General features: G+C 37.0%; 1 protein-coding gene across 1 annotated transcript in view; it reads left to right on the top strand.

Moving 5' to 3' along the window:
- Snd1 (staphylococcal nuclease and tudor domain containing 1) overlaps positions 1–16,088 on the top strand; it is a 436,904-nt gene that overhangs the window by 48,796 nt on the left and 372,020 nt on the right. The window contains exons 9-10 of the mRNA XM_074063886.1: positions 2,076–2,166; positions 13,334–13,447. Coding sequence (XP_073919987.1) covers positions 2,076–2,166; positions 13,334–13,447 — 205 coding nt within the window. The remainder of the gene's footprint in view (positions 1–2,075; positions 2,167–13,333; positions 13,448–16,088) is intronic.

The following is a 16,088-nucleotide window of genomic DNA, read 5'->3' as shown; positions in this document are numbered from 1 at the left end:
TTAGACTTTACTTGATGTGCTTTTTTAATGTTTTCACATTACTTTTTCCAAGGTCCCCTATTAGTTCTGGGTTTTAGGCATTTGGAATGACTTGAGGCTCATTTCAGGATGATGAAATTGCTTATTAGATGCTTCTAACTAGGTAGGCTGCAGTAGAAAAGGTAGAACCTATTAGTCTAAACTAGGACTGGGTCATGTTGTAGGCTTAATGCTCTAATTTCTTTAAAAGAATGTTTGAATCATAATAACCAATACAGCTCTGATAATGCTGTTTTTGGCTTGGTCTCTTATCATTAAATCAGATGCAGAAATAATATTTCCTGGAAACTGAGCATGGAAATTTCAAAGATTGGTAGCTTGTTCAAGTGTCAAGGACAAGTATTTCTAGATGTTTAGGTAAACTTCTTTCACTTGATGGGTAAATGGAAGACAATAAAGCAGGTACCAACAGTAGATGAATGGAAATGATGCTTAGGAAAGCCTGTAAGCAGAAGACAGCACACAGTCAGTGACAGTGATCTACTGTCAAGGCTTGCTGTATGGCTTAGTTCACAATCCTAAAATCGTAATGGTTTTGATAACTGTACATTTTTGTCATTGAGATGTACAGCTAAGAAATGTACAAGATAAGTTGAATAAATACAGTATTCTTCATTCTTTTACATCTTCTTGTGTCTCTAAAGAAATACCTGCAAGTTTTTGTGAAAGTAGATTTGAATCTGGTTGTCTGACAAATGGATATTGTCTAATGAAAAAATTACAGCAATTGTTTAAATATTTTTTTAAGTTTTATGTTGTCCCATAACTAATATAGAATGATATAATAGCCTTGTCAAGTGCAGTGTTCCAAATACTTCTCATTATTATGTGATATTCAGTTTCTTTCTCTGTCTTCTTTTTTTCCCCTCCCTTTGGTTTATAAACTTCTAAGTCTGTTACTATTTTAAATTATATTGACTGATACTCATTTTTGTATTCTTTAAGTTCCTGCCTTGTGAAGAGACTAAGCACAATTAAAGTAATATCTACATGTTTTATACCATCTGTAGAAGATTTTATGGATTTTTTTGGAGAGTGCTCATCATTATAAAACAGACTTAGACTGGGGAATGCAAATCATATCTCATGTGATTACTTGCCTGCTGTTTTGTATGCTGTATTTGAGCTACTTGCATTGTTGGTAAAATTACATCCTCTCTATGGAAGTGCTTTATGTATTTTACACCTACTATATCCTTCTTTGTCAGTTTTCCATTTTAGAACTTCTCTAAAAAAAAAAGAAAGGTTATAGCACTGTTTTCAGAAATAATAATTCCTTTCTAGTACACAGGCATCCACTTACTTGTAAATAGTTTAAGACAACTGTTCATTGCTTTTTTTTTTTTTTGAGTCCTTGCACATATTCTACTCTTAATCTGACTTAGAAGGAAATCTACTGGGTTTAGTACTTTAAAACAAATTCCTGAAACATGGTTTTTAAATTCTTACTGATGAACTTCTGTAGAGATTTTGTCCATTTTCAATTATTCTTTAGATGCGCTATGATGACAGTTTTGTTCTGTATAGGATTTGGTTCCTGATAACCTTTGTTTTTTTCCTTTTTCTTTTTGGCAGTACTGAAAGTTGAACTCAGGGCCTTGTGCTTGTCCTGAGCCATGCCTCCAGCCCAGGCCTGTGATTCTTAAAAAAATATTTGTTTAGATGTGTGTGTTCTTTCCATTGAAGAGAGTAGTTGTTTAGTGTGTCAGCCTACATTACTTTAGTAATTTCACTCAGTAAATCAAAGCATTATTTGGGTGAATTTGTACTGTCCAGGCTCTAATGGTTGCACACCTAGCTTCCACCCAGTCTACTAGCCATGATACGTGTATCTTGGATTTTCCCATTTGCCGTATACTTTTTTAATATCTCCATTCTCTATCATTCTTTGTTCTGGTTTGACTGGTGGTCTTTCTCCCGTATATGTCTGTAGGCTAGGGTAGGATTCTGGATTACCTGCTCCCATGATGATGGTGGATTCAAATGAAATGGATTTGATCTGTCTGAATGATCTTGCATTCTTGCTTTGTTGCCAGGTTTGCTAAGGAGCGCAGGCTGAGAATATGGAGAGACTATGTAGCTCCCACTGCTAATTTGGACCAAAAGGACAAGCAGTTTGTTGCCAAGGTGAGTCATTCTCAGCATGTTGATATGTATAGTGGACATTGCTAGGCGAGTGATGATACAAGGGTTTGACCAATTAGATAAACCGTAGCTCTTGAATATTTCAAGGTGTGTGTGTGTGAGAAAGAGAGAGAGAGAGAGAGAGAATGAGAGATTGATTGATTGATTGATTGTAGGGAGTTTAGAAACCAATAGGAACATTTGCATTTTTTGCTTTAAGTTCATGGGTTAAAGGTGTGAACACTGCCAACTTGAAATAGTGCTCGTATTTTAGGGATTCTTTTCATCTGCTTAGCAAATGGTGCGTTCTTAGGTTTTCTGTGACTAAGGATATATGCCTTTGAGTTCCTATTCATTCTGTTTTGGAACAGGTGGTTTTGTTCTTCCTTGATTTGTCTTGAGATGGTTTGCTTTGAAAGGAACTAGAGCTATTAAATAACCACTTACAGTGCTATAAAAATGTTTTGTCTTAGATTTTGGTAACTTGAGTGACACCCTTCCCAAAATGCTACAGTGTATTCCAGCCTAATTATGCTTTTGCCAAGAGATGCTGAAAATTTTGTCTGTTTACAGGCAAAATGTGGTTAGGTAGCCATATTCTTGAAAAAAAAATAGCTATCTCACCAGCTACCATGGATTTAGTATGAAAAACCACTAGGTGGCACTGCCAGCTTGAGAAATCCCAGAATTGTTTTACCATGATAAAATTTTTGCAAATTCAGCCAATTCCTCAGAGAATTGTGATTTTTTTGTGATACCTAAAGTAATAGGTCACAGAGTGTGCAAGTGGCCTCTTTCCCTCTTTAGTAGGTGTTAGGTGAGTGTAGTAGACATGAATGGGAGCTATCCCTCAGGGCATACTCCCCACATCTTGATGCACACCTGAACTGACCTCTGCTTCCTTTCTCTGAGGAATATACTAGTGTATATCTGGATGTGGCTGCTGTATCTATTGGAACTCAGTTGTGCCTATGCTTTTTGTAAATAAGAAAGTGGCTACAAATTCAGAGGATAACCATTCACTCAACAGAGTTGGTAGAAAAAACTGGAAGATGAATTTTGGCCTTCACTGGTTGGGGATATAAGTGTTTGCTTATCAAGAAAGAAATTCAGAGGATTAGATGATCAAGTCAATACAATAGCTTTGCATTTATCTTTTTTTTTTAATCATGAGCTCAATATGTAGCCCAGGTTGGCCTTGAACTCATGATCATTCTGCCTCAACTTCCCATGCTGTGATTACATGCTATGATGCCTAGCTTGCATTTATCTTAAATATGATAAGATAAAGGAGAAATGACTACAGGAACATTTCATCCATTTAAAAAAATGCAGGATCCCAGAATTTGGTCTTTTTTTTTTTTTCTTTTTTAAAGATGAATCTTTTGCCATTACAATGAACTTTTATTTATTACAATGTGAGACAGAGGAATTTGCCCCTTGTGATCATCTGATTGAGGATTATGAGGAATAACCAATCTCCTGCAGACCCTTAAATAAATTTAGGTTATTTGAATATAGGCTGGTATATAGAGTAGAAGAAAATGTATTTGTGGGTAGAAAAAGGATTTAAAAGCATTTTGAGATCTAAAAATTCTTAATTTTTTTTTGTTTTTTCAAACAGGAAAAAAGTGTCAAGAAGATAGGCAGAAACACCCATACCACCTGAGATACTGTGATGTAGCTTTTTTCCCCAATCAAATTTGGTCATACTCTCTATCAGAGTCAGGAAGCTATGATCCGTGGGTCAAATCTGGTTCTATCCTTGCTTGCGTGTGGCCTGTGTATTTTATACCAGAAAAACAAAAACATTTTGTGGCATGTGAAAATTATGTGATGTTAAATTTCACTGTTACGAATAAATTTGAGCATAGCCGGGTGTATTTGTTCAAGTATTGTCTTTGGCTCCTCTCGTAATGCAGTGACACAGTTTAGTAGTTCTTACAGAGTTGTTGAAAACTTGAGTTTTAGCTGGCAAAGCCTGATATATTAAGGCCTGGAGGTATGGCTCAAATGGTAGAGTGCCTGACTAGCAAGCAAAAGGCCGAGAGTTCAAACACCAGCATTGGAGGGCGGGGGGAAGGCATATATACTGTCTGGCTCATTACATAAAGTTTGATGCTCTGATCTATACCAGTCTTGCGCAGAGAGCCTTGATATGATGTGTAGTTTGAAAAAGAATGTAAATCTAGGCTTCTCTCATCAAGAAAAATTATCAGCAAAAAACTTTTAGCACCTGTCACTGGTGGCTCACATTTGTAATTGTAGCTGCTTGGGAGGCTGAGATTGGGAGGATCACAATTCTAGGACAGCCGGGGCAAATAATTCATGAGACCCCCATCTCCAAAATAACTGGAGCAAAATGGACTGGAGGTGTGGCTTAAGTGGTAGCACACCAGCTTTGTAAGTGGGAAAGTCCTGAATTTAAAGCCCAGTTCCACCATTAAAAAAAAAAAGTCAGCCTCATTCTTAGTGGTGTATGTAAGTTGACTAAGGTCCTTATCTTATTGCAGTCTGGCAGCCACTTTCAATATTTGGCTAATTTATATTGCTGAATAAAATGTTTATATTGGTATTTATCTTCCAGCTGTAAGAATGGCCCCTGTCTTTAGTTTTGTTACTCAAACACACATTCACATGGGCATACATGTGATCTTCCCCACTCTTCAAATATGATTATATCGTAATTTTGATTAAATTAATAGTGTTTACTTTGTAACTGCTTATTACATTGTAAGAACTATATAGCCATATTAAAACTAATTTTCATTTCCTATACATTTTTTTGTTTTCCCTGGAGTTACTAATTTATAACATTTATGTGTGTGTGCATATATATTATATATATATATATACATTACATATACAACATGAATTCGACTTTCAGAGTCTGACTATCTAAATCTCCTCAAAACATTCATTCAGTCTGCTAATATTACCTTCAGCAATACTTCCTTGGAGCTTTGTAACCTGCAGTAATCTGGACTGGTTCCTCTTTTTGCCTAGTACAGAGCAGTTATCTTTGGATTTCTTCCTTATTATTATGGGTTGGGGGCTTAGGAACTTCTTTACTTTCCTGGGTTCCTGGCTTTTTCTTTATGATTCTACTGCTTCATTTGGTGGTACACTTTTTTCTAATTTCATGGCAGAAGAGTGTCTGAGAGGTAAATTTTCTGAGATAAATAGCTATGTTCTACTTAAATTTGGTAATTTGGTTGGATATAGAATTTTATTTTGGAGGTCATTTTTGGTCATATTGTTAAGATATTGCTCCATTGTCATTTAGCTACTAGTGTTTTTTGTTTTGTTTTGTTTTTGGGTTGTGTGAAACCATGGTGATTCTTTATCCCCATATATATATATATATATTTTTTTTTTTTCTTCCTAGAAGGATTTAGCAGTCATTTTGATCCTAGTGTTCTGAAATTTTACAGTGATGCAACTTGTTTATCTATGTGTTATTAATACTGTGCTTCAGTGTTGAGACCTTTAGTTTGGGGACTTTTTGTTTTTCAGCTCTTCCATTGATTTCCATCTAGTTTCTCATTTCTCTGTTCTCCCTTTTCCTAGAATTCCTATTATTTGGATGTTGGACTTCGTGGATTTTTGAAAAAGGATCTTTCTATGTAGCCCAGGCTGGCTTTGAATTTTTGGTTCTCCTGTCTCAACCTTCTGAATGCTGGGATCACAGGCCTGTGCCTGGCTCTCTTTTTCTTTTTAGGCTTCTTTCTATTTATTGTTCAGCCCTTCTATTGACTCTTTTATTTATGATACTCTTCTTTAAAATCTAAGATTTTTTTTTGTTCTCTGAAAGTTTTTCTTTTATTATTACTGTTTTAGAAATAACATCTAAAGTTTTTTCAGACCACCTAGCTCACTGAGGAATTAACTTTAATGTGTTTGAAGTTTCCCCTATATGCTCTCTCTGTTCTTCTCTTCCCTTCTTCAGTTATTTTGGTCCTCCACATCCCTCCCTTTTTTTTTTTTTTTTGTGGTACTGTGGCTTGAACTCAGGGCCTTCACCTTGAGCCACTCTACCAGCCCTATTTTTGTGAAGGGTTTTTTGAGGGTCTCATGAACTGTTTGCCCAGGCTGGCTTTGAACTGTGATCCTCCTGATCTCTGCCTCCTGAGTAGCTAAGATTATAAGATTACAGGTGTGAGCCTCAGGCACCCATATTTTTGTCCCTTATTTTCATATTCAAGTCTTTCCTCAGATGTTTGATTATCAGATGTTTATCTCTTATTGAAGAGCAAGAAGCTCTGGGTTAGAAGCTTTGAACCTATGTATGGATTTAGGACATACATCTTAAAATTTAGCAGCTTCTTATAGAGTTGAAATAAATCCTAGTGTTTGTACCCACTTTTGTTCCCACTTGAGATAACTGATGTGACAGTTTCTGAGCCTTTTGGTGAGCCCAGGGAGGGATGGAGCTCTGCAGTATGCCATTTTCTCACCACTGGCTCCTTGTGAACCTGTAGAGTCAGTTACTCATCTATTTACTTTTCCAGCTACCAGATCAGCTCACATAGAGATAAAGCTACAGAATACTGTCTTGTGACAGTATTCTTCTACCCCATTGTGTTCATTCTCTTGGGCCTATGTAGATAGACAGGTAAGTGGGTTAAATCTGTTTATTTTTATCTAAAGCTTTATAGGGAGGGGACCAAAATAAATGTTTGAGCTTTATAAACTAGTATATAACATTCTGTTATGAAGCTGCACCATAATTTATTTAACCATTCCCAATAGGTTGATATTTGTGTAGTGAATTATTTTTCCAGTGGTTAAAAAATGGAATAAATCTCCATGTAAATGGTAGCTATTTCCTTATAAATGGTTGGAGCATAGTTAACAAATAATCTGTTCAGAAATGTTAACCAGAATATATCTTTCAGTGGGTTTATTTTCTAAAATTCTGTAGAACATATTAGGAGTTGGCCAACTTTTTCTGAAAGGAGCGCAGTAAACAGATTAGGCTTGATTGGGCTTTAGCTTACCAACCTGTCTGGTACAAAATTAGATATCAACCTTGAATTAAAAAGGAAAAAAAATTGTCTTCATTCCTTTTTATAACTTAGAACCCAGCTCTATACAGTAGTTATTTTATGTGTTTATTAACTTCTTTTTTTTTTTGGTGGTACTTGGGTTTGAATTCAAGGTCTCACACTTGTTAGACAGGAGCTTAACTACTAAAGCCACTCCACCAGCCCAATATCCAGTAACTTTTTAAAGGAATCATAACAAAAAGTCTTAGCAAATGTGACTGTATTTTTTGGAATTAATGGTACAGGACATAGCTAAACTAACCTGCAACACTTGCAAAGGGTAGTCTCTGACCTCTTCAATGGGGTGCCTCTGGGCTCTGAAGTGATACAAAGCTATAGATGAGTGTTTCCCAAAGGCTCAATCTGAAGTATTTTTTTTTCTTTTATTATTCATATGTGCATACAAGGCTTGGTTCATTTCTCCCCCCTGCCCCCACCCCCTCCCTTACCACCCACTCCACCCCCTCCCGCTCCCCCCCCCTCAATACCCAGCAGAAACTATTTTCCCCTTATCTCTAATTTTGTTGTAGAGACAGTATAAGCATTAATAGGAAGGAACAAGGGGTTTTGCTGGTTGAGATAAGGATAGCTATACAGGGCATTGACTCACATTGATTTCCTGTGCGTGGGTGTTACCTTCTAGGTTAATTCTTTTTGATCTAACCTTTTCTCTAGTACCTGTTCCCCTTTTCCTATTGGCCTCAGTTGCTTTTAAGGTATCTGCTTTAGTTTCTCTGCATTAAGGGCAACAAATGCTAGCTAGTTTTTTAGGTGTCTTACCTATCCTCACCCCTCCCTTGTGTGCTCTCGCGTTTATCATGTGCTCATAGTCCAATCCACTTGTTGTGTTTGCCCTTGATCTAATGTCCACATATGAGGGAGAACATACGATTTTTGGTCTTTTGGGCCAGGCTAACCTCACTCAGAATGATTGAAGTATTTTTTTGATACATGTGGGTTTTTGAAAGACTGGTTTCCATCATCTGCTTAAGCAGTTTTACTTCTCAAGGAAAGGAATGCAAGGGAGGGCTCTCCTTGTCTCTCCAGGTTAGCAGAGAAGCATGTTCTCTTCACAGCGATTAGCTGACCCTGCCTGAGACTTTTGTGCCTGTCATGGCCTGCCAGTTCCCTGCCTGCCATCCCTGTGGCGTTTTAGCTGATCTGTGCTGTTTGTAGCCATATGGTCCCCTTGAGCACATGGCTTGGCTTCCCTGTCCCTGCTGCTGGATCTGTAGGCATTGCAGATTTTGTAGACCTGAATAGCACTGCTAAAGGGAGGGGAATGGAAGCACATCCTCGAGAGGTGTCTGGCTGAGGCCTTGTGCTTGGTTCTCTGTCCTCATGTGAAAGCTTAAATAGCCTTAAACTTGGTGCTTTGAGAAGTTGTAAAAAAAAAAAAAAGCTTGAAGTGGTTCCTGTCTTCAGGCCCCTTTGGGGCTTCATTGGGAGACCTAAGTAGTTAAAAGGCATTGGTATAGTCAAGTCCAACTTTGGAGAACAAGTTCTAAGCTATCCATGGATACAGTGGATTTCAGAATCTGGTTTTTGCTTGATCATTTTTTTTTTTTTTTTTGCTGCTCTTCTACTTACATGAGTTATTTACTGTCTCAACTCTAAATGGAGCTTATTAACTCTGAGGTTTTCCTCAGAAAAATTCATGAAACATAAAATTTACTATCTTAACCATTTATAAATGTACAGTTCAGTGGTATTAGTTATATTTATATTGTGCAATTATCACTACCATCCATTATCAGAACTTTTTATCTTTCAAAACTATAGCCATTAAACAATAACTATCTTTTCCTTAATTCTTCCTTTCCTCCAGCCCCTGGCAACTACCTTTCTACTTTTTGTATCAGTGATTTTGACTGTTGTAAGTAGCTCATGTGTGGAGAATCATACAGTGTTTGTCTTTTTTGTGATTGGCTTATTTCATTTAGCATAATGTCCTGCCATGTTGTGGCATGTAAGAATTTTCTTGCTTTTTGGGTGGAATAATATTATAGTGTATGTATATACATTTTAAACTTGTCTAGTTATCCGTCGATGGGTAGATTCTTGGATTGTTTCTACATTTTAACTATTGTGAATGATGCTACTGTGAATATAGGTTTATCAATAGGCCTTTGAATTTGCATCCAGAAGTGAAATTGCTAGTATTTGTACTCTTATGGTTTTGAGGAATTGCTCTATTGGACCATTTTACATTCTTGCCAACACTGATAAGGATTTCAGTTTCTCTAGACCCTTGCCAACATTTGTTATTTTCTTTTTTTTTTTAATAGTAGCTGCTATCCTAATAGGTATCAAGTAGTGGTATTTCATTGTAGATTTGATTTATATTTACCCTAATGGTTAGCGATGCCAAGCATCCTTTCCTGTGATTACCTACCATTTGTAGATCTTTTTTGGAGAAGTGTCTGTTTAAGTCCTTTGCCCATGTTTTGCTTTTTTTTTTGGGCAGTGTTGGGGCTTGAACTCAGCCTACGCTTTGAGCCACTCCACCAGCGGGGCCCTCCCCTCCCCTTTTTTTTTTTTTTTTTTTTTTCTTATGTTGGCTATTTTTGAGACAGGGTCTTGAGAACTATTTGCTTGGACTGGCTTCAAACTTCAGTCCTTCTGATCTCTGCCTCCTGAGTAGGATTATAATGTGAGCCACCAGCGCCTGGTATGTTTTGACTTTTAAAAATTATTTTTGCAGTACTCCATATGGAACCCAGGGCTATGCTCACTTATAAATTGGGCTTTTTGGTTTTTATTTGTTGTGGAGTTTTAAGAATTCTGTGTATATTCTGGATATTAACTCCTTGTCACATACATGATTTGGAAATATCTTCTTCCATTCTGTGGGTTGCCTTTTACTCTCTTAGTAGGTAATCCTTTTGATGCATAATGTTTTTTAAGTTTTAAGATATGTAACTTGTTTATTTTTGTTGTTGTTTATATCTTTGGTGTCATATCCAAGAAAGTGTTGGCACAATCATTTGCCTGCCACTAAAAAAATGAAGTTTATCTCTTTTTTGGTATCCTTATATTCTCAGTGTCTGAGCAGGGAAGTCAGTGTTTATTGAGTGCCTGAATGAAAGTCTTTGAGATGGTACGTATAAACTGACTATCAGGAGGGCAAATATAGTGTGTATGCTTGAGAGTGGCTTGACTAGGGATCCATAGCTTGTGAAGAAAGTGAGCAATGGGGACATGCTTCAGTTATCCTGATGAAAAGTGCCCTAGGAAACATCACTGTTCAAACATGGTTTGTAGCAGGCTTTGGATAATAATCCACTCTGCATTTTACTTATTGCAGAGTGTATGACTGTAACTAGTGTTTTATTGCTTATTCCATGTCTCTGCTGAGGAGACATGTATGGACAGTAATGGCATAGTTACAGAGGACTAGAAAACCATTAACCCTCTCGTATACACACACATAGACACACATGTGCACAAACCCTCTCCCCTTCCCCAGAAAGCTAAACCTCATGTTGCTGGCAGCATCAGTGTGTGCAGTTCCTAAAGAGGAGGTTTCTAATCAGGGAGATGCCTAGCAGAGTGTCTGCTGCTATGGCCTAAAATTTATAGCTCCAAGAATCATTTGCTGCTGCTGCTGCTAATGCACTATAAAGGGGTGAGAATATGACTGCCTTGTCACAGGGTGTGCTTAGATTCTTCACATTCTGGAATCAGGGGGTAAATATGTGAGCACTGTAATACTTCTCCTGGTGTTATTTCTTTCTGAGTATGACTAGGATGTAGAGAATATCAAGATATATCTCATGTCTTGATTATAGAAATTTCCCTGAGATTTTTGCAATGGAAATTTAATAAGAGTGAGTTTGGGTTTGAGAGGGGGTGTAGATATATCCAACACTGAGATTTTGGAAACACCGTGAAATGTGTGCATTTGAGATGCCTGAAGATTATCTTATTATCCTTTGGGCATCCTTTTGAAGGAGGAGCTGTATTGATTTGTTAGACTAGCTAGTTTGTTTGGTATGCCTTAGAGGAATTTTTTTCTTCTCTTTGGTTTGAAGTTAGAATAGCAGAGTAGCACATATTGTAGAAAAATCACCCCTCAAATATTCTGTCATCCATTTTCCTTTCACACAAATGTGGGACTTCCAAAGAATAGAGAAGACATTAGCTGGGGCTTTTCTGTTTTGGTCAGTTGTATTTATATATTTTTTGGAAGTCTTAGCAAAGATTTATTTTAGTATAACAGGATAAAGTATAGACAAGGGGTGGGGAGAAAAAGAGAAAGGAACATTCCTGTTCCCCACACAGGAAATGGTAGCAAAGACTCGTGGACATGTTTTTATGATTGGCATGAGGGACTCTCTGATACCACCTAGACTTAGGTAATCAGTTCTGACTATGGTCTTGGGGTGACCATATGTCATCCTTGCATTACCCTTGGGTCTTCATCACATTTCTCTGGTCAAGTGAATTTTGAGTTCTGGCTCTGGGGATTTTAGTGTTTAGCCTTTTTGATTCTCAGATCCATCATAAAGATTATAGTGGAATGATTATCATTATTTGAGATTATCTTTTTGCTACTTTCAGAGATAACAAGTTAATCTTATATTTGGTAAAGAACTAAAAGTTTCCCCGTTTTCTAATCAACTTAGTCCTTTTTCAGTCCCTTCATTACTTTTTTGATCACTGATCTGCACTTGCACTGCTTCTATTACTCCATGGTCAGAACCAGTGATTTCTTTCCATCCACTAGCCTTACTCAACTTTCTGGGGCCTTAGAGCTTAATTCCACTGTTACCTTTCTTTCTGCTTAATGGCACTTAGCTTTTGTTATGCATAATTTTCCCACTTGTTTTTGTTTTTTATCCTTCTTCAGATTGTCACTTAAAGCATTCTTCACTCTTTTTCGGTATGTGGTTGGTTGGTTCTTGGAAAAATGAGAATAGCTGTCTTTGGAGAAGTCTCCAAGTAAATGGGTATATTCTGTGCTGAAAAAGCTTAGGCCTTGCAGAAAATAGAGGTTTTCTTTCAGATACTTACCAGTGTGACATCCATCACGGCAAAGTAAAGTGTAGCTGCTTTTGTCTCATGCATAAAAGAGGATAGAAATTTTGCCAGTCTACCCTCCCTGTGTGGGAGTTGACCCTATAGTTCAGTCACCTGTGGTTCCTGATGGGGGCCTTGATTGAAGCATAGAAGAGTTTGATTTTCATTCTGCAGATGAAGTGGTTGGTGACAGTGTTTTGTAGTCAGCAGCTACCTTGTAACAAAGTATTGCTTGCAGAAAAAAAAAAAAAAGCCTTGAAACAACAGGGACTGGATATAATTGGGTGTATTGTAGACTGCTGCTGTATTATGGGTTCTGGTTATAACCCTGATGTGACACTGTCCTGGTTTGAATGGAATTTTATTCTGTACACATTGGTAGAATGTTCTAATAACCTTCACAGAGGAATATTTGTGATTTTGCCCTTCAAATAGGTATCCTTGTACCCCAGACTGGAAGTTAATCGTTTTCTGCTGAGAGTGGGATGCAATATTAATGATTTTGGTTTCCAAAACAGACATGTCCATAGTGATGTTCTAAAAAGGTGGCTGTTAGTTCAGCCAAAGTAATATTTTAGTAATTTAGTCTTTCTGCCTGTGAGATTAACAGTTGAGCATCTCCTTTCCTATGCTGAGATGACAATTCTTTTTGGGCTTCATTTACCTTTGAATTTTCTGCTCTCTATTGAGGAATCCTATTTTGGTTCTTTCTCATTTAGTGCTGGTACATTTTTCTAATCCAACTACATTCATACTAATTTTAGTTTAGACCCTGTTTCAAGGGAAATTTTCAATCTCATGTAGAGACTGGATTTTCAGTTCTTACACTTGATAGTAACCACATGTCTTGGTTAAGGCAAAAAGATAAAAAAGATTGGCCATCTTTATGCATGATATTGATTCTGTCTCACTGAGAAATCATAATAAGATCCCCGGGAACTGATAATTGTTTCATAGCTTTCTCTTACATTGCTGCCTGATGAAGGATGATATAGATCTACTCCAAATGGCTGTTGATCTCACTTTCTATCTATGACTATGGTGGTGTGTGATAGGAACTGTTGAAGCTAGTCTAAGCATTTTTGCCTTCTTGCTTACAGGTGATGCAGGTTCTGAATGCTGATGCCATTGTTGTGAAGCTCAATTCTGGAGACTACAAGACCATCCACCTGTCCAGCATCCGACCACCGAGGCTGGAGGGAGAGAACACACAGGTGAGAGTAGGGAAGCAGCTGGACCTCTTTGCAAAAAAAAAAAAAAGATAAGGAGCTAGAGAATTAGTTAAATATGGTACCTAAGAATACAAAAGGATAAGTATTTTAATTCCCCCACAGTATTTCCCAGGCTTTTGTCCCACCGTTCTGCTGCATTTTATTTAGGGACTGTTGGCACTTCCTAAGGGGGCTGGAGAGCAGTTAGGGTTAAGATATGCAAGCTCGTGAGTTCACTTATTAACAGGGTCTTAGCTTTCTGAGACTGAGGAGAGGAGAGTCTGTACCTCACCCACATAGAAGTAGGGCTTGTTTCTACTGGTCATTTTGATAGTTCCTTATGTTTTTGTACAAGGAAAAAAATGAATCTTTGTGTATATGCTCTCTATGGTCACCTACTCATCTTTTGCAAGTGCTCACTATAATTAGTTACACTGTTTGTTGAGTGTTCTGGCTGAATAAGTGCTTGTATGACTTGGATGTATCAGTTTTGAGAAATTACTCTTTGAATGAAAGCTCCAATTGTTCTGTTTTAAATTTGTGGTTATTTCCTTTCCATCTTTCTGAGTTATGAGAGGTTGGGGATAGGGATTGAGATTGAGTTGTGTCTTGGGTTTGGTTATGTCTTGTTTTTACAGACATCATTCCCACTTCTCTGTTATTGCCCTCTGCTAACTTAAGCGTCTGTTGAGTAGTTATAAGAACTAGGTCATTAGTGAGAGCCAGTGCCAAAGGCAAGTGTTTGTACAGTTTTCAGAAATTAAACATTGTGGTTGAAGTTAGTGCTGCAGACTATCTACTTTTTAATTTATCCCTTTTGTAGTTCTAAACATGTGAAATTTGCTTTTCCATTGTTTTGCACATGCACATGTTGTGGTGAATTTACAAGTTGAGATTCATACCCTGTTTCCATTTGTGTGATAGTTTATAGACAGCCCATAAGAGTAAAATAAAAATATCATGATTGTCTTTTGAATCAGATCATGCATAGAAAACACATACAGGATGAATAATTTCAATGTCTGGCCAATCAGTTTATTCTCTCTTTTTTTTTTCCCTCTGTAGAGAAGGCAGTTTAATGCTGCAAGCAGTGTTGTGGTAAGGTTGAGAATTTAAATGCACAAAAGCCTAGAAATGCCAAAATGAGGTTGTTTCAGTAAGTGTAGCTGTGCCTCATTGCACAGAGTAAATATACATCTCCAATTTTATCAGTATTGGGAGTAGTCCACCATTCTGCATCTGTGCCCCACAGTTGGAATTAAGGTTCCCACAGCAACCACAACTGTGAAATTCTTGAATGTTAATTTTTGTGTCTGCATCATCAGCCAAAGCATTATGTTCATGTAGATTATGTAGCTGAATTTGAAGCAATTTTTAGGGGACAAAGAGTGTTCTAACTTAGGTAGGATAAGAACAGCTTATCTGAAGGAAGAACTGACATACTGAGAACTTTGAGTTTGTCCAGGATTCTTTGGAGCTTCTCAGTAGATGAAAGATGCATTTCCCTTAGCCTAGTGGCTGATGGGAAGTTGTTGAAATATATTTCCTGATTTAAGTAGGATCCTGATTATATAATTTTTTTGTTTTCTGCCAAAGTGAGTTACCTCTTTTTTCCTCAGCTCTTCTTTCTTTTTAAGAATTTTTTTTACTGTTCACTCCTGAGATCTTACTCCATTTTAAAAAAGTTTTAAGTAGGTCTTAGCTATAATAATCTATAATATATGGCTTTTGAGGGAAATGAGGAGTGATTCATTAAATTCCTTTGGAAATGTATACTGATAGATCCCATCAGAAATAAAGTTATATAACACACCTTTAGTATGATGGTAGAAGGCACCCTGGAGACTCAGTTGTGTTGGCCATTCTGGGAAGACTTTCCAGAGCAACTATTGTTCACTTGAGTGTTCAAGGACAAAAAGTGAGCAAATGGAAGGAAGAGTACTCCAGGCCAGTACTGTCCAATGGATCTATCATGCAAGCCACACAAACCAGTTATTTGTTTTAAATTTTCAAGTAGCTACATTTAGAAAATAAAGTACACTAGCTTTCATGTATCATATTTGACTTCAAATATCCAAAATATTATCATTTCAACATTAAATGAATATTAAAACATTAATGATAGTTTCTTTTTTTATTTGTTTTACTAAGTCTTAGAAATCTGGTATGTGTTTTATACTTGTACCAAATCTATAGCATCTTTCAAGGACTCAATAGTCACATGAGGCTGGTAACTACTGTTATGGTTAGCACAACTTTGTTGTTAGTATTTACTGGTTGGCAGATACTATGCTGGAATATAGAAAGGAATGAACAAATACTTCTTTTCTCTGATCTCATGGAACTTAAAAGTCTAGTCAGGGGAAATACACAAATAATTTCGTTTATGTTAAGTGCTGTGGAAAAAATTTAAAGTTTAGGGAGTGTGTAAGTTTCTTTGAGGAAGTGACATTTGAGATCTGAAGGGCAATTAGGAGTTAGCTGTATAGAAAGTGAGAAGAGACAATTTTTGATCTGGAAAGCAGTGATGACAGGAATTACACTAGTTTTGGGGAATAGAAAATGGATAGCTACTGTAGATGGTGTGTGAGTGGTATGCTGCCTGTGTGATATGAAATTATACACTGGGTCAGATCATACGTGT

This window comes from Castor canadensis, chromosome 2 (genome assembly GCF_047511655.1).
Source record: "Castor canadensis chromosome 2, mCasCan1.hap1v2, whole genome shotgun sequence".
NCBI classification, from domain to species: Eukaryota; Metazoa; Chordata; class Mammalia; order Rodentia; family Castoridae; genus Castor; species Castor canadensis.
This window is presented reverse-complemented; position numbering and strand designations above follow the sequence as displayed.